The 6,486-nt window shown below is 37.7% G+C and overlaps 1 protein-coding gene and 1 long non-coding RNA gene across 2 annotated transcripts in view; both read left to right on the top strand.

Moving 5' to 3' along the window:
• The window catches only part of LOC308631412, a 114,819-nt gene that overhangs the window by 2,518 nt on the left and 105,815 nt on the right, over positions 1-6,486 (top strand). The gene's annotated exons all lie outside the window — the stretch shown is intronic.
• LOC308632029 (uncharacterized protein) overlaps positions 1,556-6,486 on the top strand; it is a gene marked incomplete at its 3' end in the record, with an annotated part of 48,563 nt that continues 43,632 nt past the window's right edge. Inside the window, exons 1-3 of the mRNA XM_081263686.1 lie at positions 1,556-1,696; positions 5,328-5,442; positions 5,598-5,771. Of these exons, the coding sequence (XP_081119812.1) occupies positions 5,437-5,442; positions 5,598-5,771 (180 nt within the window). The 5' untranslated portion in view covers positions 1,556-1,696; positions 5,328-5,436. The remainder of the gene's footprint in view (positions 1,697-5,327; positions 5,443-5,597; positions 5,772-6,486) is intronic.

The following is a 6,486-nucleotide window of genomic DNA, read 5'->3' as shown; positions in this document are numbered from 1 at the left end:
TGTTGAGGATGGCTGTAAACATGCACTATTTTTTTTGTGAGTGGAACTGAGGAGAAACGTGTGCAGTGGCACAGAACAACTCTCTTCAGGCAAAGCTACATGGTGGTGGGGATGGTTAATGGGACTCTGGGTGCTTACATATGTTAATAACACCATGAAACAGAGCTGGTGACACGTGTATGTAACTTCAGAGGCTGCTAAATATGGCGAGCAGTGGCTGGTGGCAGGTGTTGGAAGTGGTATTGTGCATGTGCAACTGCCAGTCCAACATCTGGCAGTGTGCATGGATATGGCTGCAGGTGTACACCCATCACATGGGATTGTGCCTCCAGTATGGGCTGCAGCCTTCATGTTCTCTTGCACAGGAAAAGGCTGTTTGGTGACCTTGAGTCTGGATTTGTGGCAACTCTAGCTGAGGTTACCTTGGGTAGGCAGAATCTAGAGGTAGTGGTACAGGTGCTTGGAGACTGTGAATGCAAACACCTTTGAGGCTTTTTGTAGTAGAGAAAGATGCAGGGTTCCTCTGTGGCTGTTGGTTTCCTCAGTGGCAAAACCTACTGCAGCAGTCTGTTTGGAGAAAGCACCTGAAGTATGTAATGGCAAACCCTGAGGGAACACCAGAAATGAAGGCTAGAGTTGTTTACAGAAGGAGACAGTGCAGAGGTTGTGGGGGTTCTGGGCACAGTAGCCACTGAGGACCATGATTTCTTCGGCTGCAAGTTGATCCATGTGTTGCACCACTTCTTCTTTGTTTCGGGTCATCTCCAAATAGCTCATCTCTTCTTCTCTGCTCAGTAATCTGGATCGGGAGAAATCAAATCAGAACATTTTGGTACTACACTGGAAAGCCTAGGGTGATGGTTGTTACACTATTCTCCTTTTGCTTTTGAGTGGAACTGGTGGGCTGTTTACTCCCTCTTTGTGTTGAGCAGAGCTATGTCAGGGAGTGGATGATGCAGCAGAGTGACACTAAAATTGCTTTTGGCGCAGTTATTCTGTTGTTTTCTTCTAATCTGTTGCTTTAAATTAAATGCATTCCTGATTTTTTCCAGATTTTTTTAATGGACATCTTAAGTCAGGGATCTCCTTTTCTGCCATTTACTGAATAAAGTAATAGGAAGAGTGCAGTATTTGTTTCCTGCTGTGGACATAGGCAGCTGTGCAATGGCAGAGAGGATGAGTCCTGCCCACCCAGGTCTGGGTGTGGGGGGTTCTCACCTGCCCGCCATTGAGGCCCCCCTGATTCTGGTGGGTCATCTCACTCACTGTATGGGTCTTGGGGGGGGTCTCAGAGGAGTCCCACCTGGTTCTTGGTGGGGTCTGTACAGAATAGCCAGGCGCTGATCACAGTACAGGGGGCGGAGCTTCCAGGAGCCAATCACCTAGGGCCATGCAGATTCTGGAATGTGCATTTGTGTTTATCAGTGTCACCTGGCAACGACTATTTTGCCAGTTGGTTGGCAGATAGGTAATGGCAGACCTGCTTTGGTAGGCTACTTGACAGAGGTTGTTACCTAATTGTCTTTAGGATGGATAGAGCCTGGAGAAAGTTTGTTTATATAAGCCTGGGAATCAAGTTTTTCGGATATAACCCTCTTGGGAAGATCCACCAGGCTGCCAAAAATTGTGAACTGGGAAGAATTAAGCGTTATCTGGGACGTGGATGTCCTGTTGATGGCACCGATCATAAAAATAGGTAATAGGGTCTGGGAGGCCAGGGACTGAGGGGTAAGGGACCAATGGGCTGATGGAATTGAAGCCGGCACCATCCAGGCTGTGCCAATGGGAGCAGAGCAGAAAGGATACCAGTTCCCCTTTCACCAGAATATTTGACTTTAATATCCTGTGGAGTCCTCAATATCCAGGACCTGCACACCTTGGAAGTTCAGTACCCAGAACTTCTAATGGGCAGCTAAACAAAACCAAATTTATAACTGGTTTCCCAGACACTTAAAATTTCCCTGTAAGGTCACTGATTTAAAAAAAAAAATAAACACAACAGCTTTTAATGTACACATTTTCAAAAGCATTGAAAAATTTTCAGATGTAATCTATTACCTGTTGTGTCCCAAGAGCCTCACAAGAACTCTGAATTGGGAAGATGGCTCCATGTTCTTTCTTCTTTTTTATATTTTAAAATTCCTTCACACTAGTATATTTAGGGGTGTGTCTTCCACCTCTAAAAATAAGATTTTACTTATTTCTCACATGCTTCACTCACTAATTTATGAAATTCTTAGGATAACTTGGTGTCATCTTGATCATCCAACCATTTTCATAACAACAGTGTTGACAAGCCCTGAATTTTCTGCAAATACTTCATTAACTTCAGTTAGTGAAGTTAACTACCTTTAGCTACCTTTCCACAGAGGACACTAGAGTTCACTGGCAGCTTTCACACTTTCCAGAACACCAAACACAACATGCTTTTTCAATTTTGTTATCACTTTAGACTAAAGTAAAAAAGCATCTGCCAAAAGCTTCTCGCACAAAATTCCAAAATTGCTGATTCCACTGTTCCAGTACCCTTTCCTGTAGTTATCCATTACTGTGTATCTATACAAGCATGAAGAGTAGAGCATTGGTTGAGAGCATCCAGGCCGTGCAAGCTCTCAGTCACCAGGGCCAAGGGAGTAGCACACAAAGGGTGCCTAGTCTGTACAGTGCTGCCTGCTGCTGCCCTACTGTAGCTTGCCCTACTCTGTTCTGAAGGGACTAAGAGTATCAAAGGTAGGCCCTGCTTGTGGTTTGTGCATTAGAATACTCATTGACCCCAAATGTGAGCTCTCTCTGTGGTTATCAATTACACAAAAAACAAATAAAAATATCTGTACATTTTTTAGTTCCACACGCAGTCATTTAGGGTCATGATGACACTAACAAAATGTTTGCAATGAACAAAGACTTGCCATTCTGTGTATCAAAATACATTATTAACTTTCACAAATTACTTGTTTGCCAATGGCCAAAAGATAAGTGACTGGAACAGGATAAAAAGAATACTCAAATATCTGGAAGGGAGAGTAAAATGGAATTGGTAGGTAGTGGCATGCACAGTTTTAAATGCGGCACAGCAGTTATCATTAAATCATCTATTTGAGGAGCAATAAACAGCTCAAGCCATAATCAACAGCCCAATACCACTACTCTTCAGCTTCAAAATACTGTAGCTGCGAAATTTATTTCATTTGTTAGACTTAAATTCCTTCTATTGCCAAGGACATAAATATTTTTTCTATGTTCATATGTCACTGTCACTTGAGCATCTGTAAAATTAGAGTATTTTATCTGATTAAATTAGAATTCCAAGGTTGGAAATGTAGCTCAATGTTAGAGCACTTCTTGCATGTCAAAGCAAAGGGTAAGGGGGCAATCTCCAGCAAAACAACAACAATAACATTGTCATCATCATCAACATAATAAATTTTAAAAAGAGAGGTAAGAAAAAAAGAAGTCTTCTTTCAAATTCATTATTTCTTAGAATGCCTTTGCCAAAATGAAGAAAGCATTTATGTTTTCTTCTAGTACATTTCTATATAGATGTCCTATAGTGCATTTCATCTATTGTAGATATTACTATACATACATTTCTTATATATATATATTTTATTTTACATATGCAATTATAGGTTAATAATTTTGTTTTCGAGAGAATAGAAGAGAGCAAGTATAAAAGATTATTACTCCTGAAAAAATATTGCTTTACTTTATAAAAGTTTCACATAAAAATACTAAACTTCTCAACTTTAGTATTTTTAAGTGAAACTTTTATAAAGTAAAGCATTAAAGAATTATTCTTTAATTCTATTCATTTGTACTCATAAAATGAATACGTTTTTAATGTGCAAGAACTGCACAGCTACTTATTTTGTATTTGACATATTGTACTATCTCAGAGAACTCTTACATAAAAACTTTCTAGGTGTGACCAGTTAATTAAAACTGACGTGATAGGACTCAATTTCAAATGAAACAGTTCTTCCTCCTTTTCAATCATGCATTCATGGAGGTAAGAAATTGTAAACGTCCCTTGTGAAAAATTAAGACAGTATTAAATACTGAACATTGAAAACACCTGATTCATATATAAATCCCATATATATATATATATATATATATATATATATATATATAAATACTGAATTAATTTAACCATATTAATTCATTTGGGTTCTTTTTCCTTTGGCATTGTTTGCTTTCGGTTTGGCCTTTTACTGTTATTATTCAGCCTACTTTACCTATCATACTTTTAAAACTGAATTTTAATGCCATCCATGTCATGAGAACTGCCATAAATCTATTGTTTGTCTCACATTTCACTTAAGGTAAGGCACCATGAATTATGATGGTTCTTTATTTTGTTTATGAAGAAAAAATTAAATGCTGCCAATTGTAGTTGTAATGCAGCCCGAATTATTAGTGGGATTCCATTGTCAGTGTTGTTAAAATGATAAGAAAAAAAATCATCTTAGACTCATTGAAATACATAGTTTTTAAAATATATTTTTAAAAATCACTACAATACTACTAACTTATTAATTGAAATACTCTTAGTTGATAAAAAGCAATAATATTGATTACAATAGCTACCAATTATGGAGCTGTTGCTGGTGCCACAAAATCTTCAGATGTTTTACATAGATTCTCCTTTAAACATCCTGGTAGTATTCAGGGAGATACTCATTTTATTCCTTACTTTTTTAGGAAATTGAGGGAGAGTAAGACTGTGGGATAACTAGTACATCACAGAGTCTAAAGTAGAATTCATACTGAAGATGAGCTAAATCTCAAGTCCATCTTCTTTCTAGGCATGTGGGCTGCTCTGCTCTGGGGATGTGGTTCTGTGGTAGAGCCCTTCCTTACCTAGAATGCTTCAGGCCTGGGTTCTATCCCCAGCAATATGAAAACAAAGCAAACAAAAATAAGTAAAATCAATGGAACCAGGCACAGTCGCACATACCCATGATTCCAGTGACTTAGGATGCTGAGGCAAGAGCATTGGAAGTTTAAGACCACAGTGGGCAATTTAGTGAGACCCTGCATCAAAATTGTTTATATAATAAAAATGTGCTTAGGATATGACTCATTAGTTGAGTAACCCAGGGTGCAATCTCCAGCAGTATCAGAAACAAGAAATAAGAAGAAAATGTCAGTGGCATAGGCTGATCATTCATTAATAAAATAAGTAATGACAGCTACTAAATATTGTACCATCTTCATAAGAAAATAGAGGAATTATGAGCTACTTAATGTTTATAATTGCATAAATAGTTGTATATTTCAAAAGGTACCTTATGAATTCCTAATAAAGCTTCTTACTTGCACAGAACCCCTCTACATTATGCCTGTGCCTATGGCAATCCAGCAGTGGTGGCTCTTCTAGTGAAGAGGAAATGTAATGTCGATTTGTGTGACAGTGATGGCAACACACCATTGATGAAGGTAGATATACCAGTGGTTTTGCAGGAAATGAATTTGATGAAATGCTTAGAAAAAAAATTGGTTAATGCCATTTAGTTATAACTAATGAGTAAAACGTGAAATATTTTTCTTGGATTTCCAAAATTTACAATCTATTTCTTGGTTAAAACCAACAGGCCCTACAATATGAGGAAGAGGAATGTGCAATTATTCTTCTAGAACATGGTGCCAATCCAAATGTTCACAACAACAAGGGTGAAACTCCGCTCCACTATGTTATCTTTTATAGGAACACATTAATAGCAACAAAACTGCTTTCATCCAACGCAGATATTGAAGCCAAAAACATGGTATATACATCAATCACTATTATTTTCAAAATATTTAAAATTTTTCTTAAAATTAACAGTAATGCATGTTAAAAATACTGATTATAAGCAAATTTTCTTTTTATTAAAATACTAGCAAATGTTGGAAGTTCTTCTCGTATTCTTCCTCCTTCTTTTGTAGCTCATGTGTGTATTTAGTTTGCCTCCATAAGTTGAATCCACACTTAGAATTCAAGAGACTCATGCAGAAATCTGAACTTCAAGCTTCTGTGAAGGAACCTGATGCGGTCCCCTTGAGCCATAGTACTGTGTGGTGTGGTGTGCAGGGTTTGCCTCCCACATGCTGGGCACACATGTTCTTCAGTTTGCTTCTGGCAACTGCAGCACTTACTCCAATCACCTACTTTGCCTCTATAAATGAGGTTACAACTCCTCTTTTTTAATATAGTGTGATAAAGATTTCATGGTGTTTTCTACTGATATACAAGAATATGGACTACATAATATATTATGAGTCTCTTTCAAATGGGATTAATTGTTTGAATTTAGAATTTCGAAGTTAAATAGTGTTCTCTATATATACTATAAAAATCATGTTCCCACTGGAATTTTTGAAAGGTTGATTGGGTCACTCATTGCTAGAATGGATAAATTATTGCTAGAAGTAGTAACTCATGGATTTTGCCAGCTGTACTATGTATTAGTCTTCAGCTTTGTTCCTTAAAAATGCAAATGT

The sequence above is a fragment of the Spermophilus citellus genome (genome assembly GCF_964194105.1).
Source record: "Spermophilus citellus genome assembly, chromosome: 12".
Classification (NCBI taxonomy): Eukaryota; Metazoa; Chordata; class Mammalia; order Rodentia; family Sciuridae; genus Spermophilus; species Spermophilus citellus.
The sequence above is the reverse complement of the archived record's forward strand: the minus strand, read 5'-3'. Positions and strand labels throughout refer to the sequence as shown.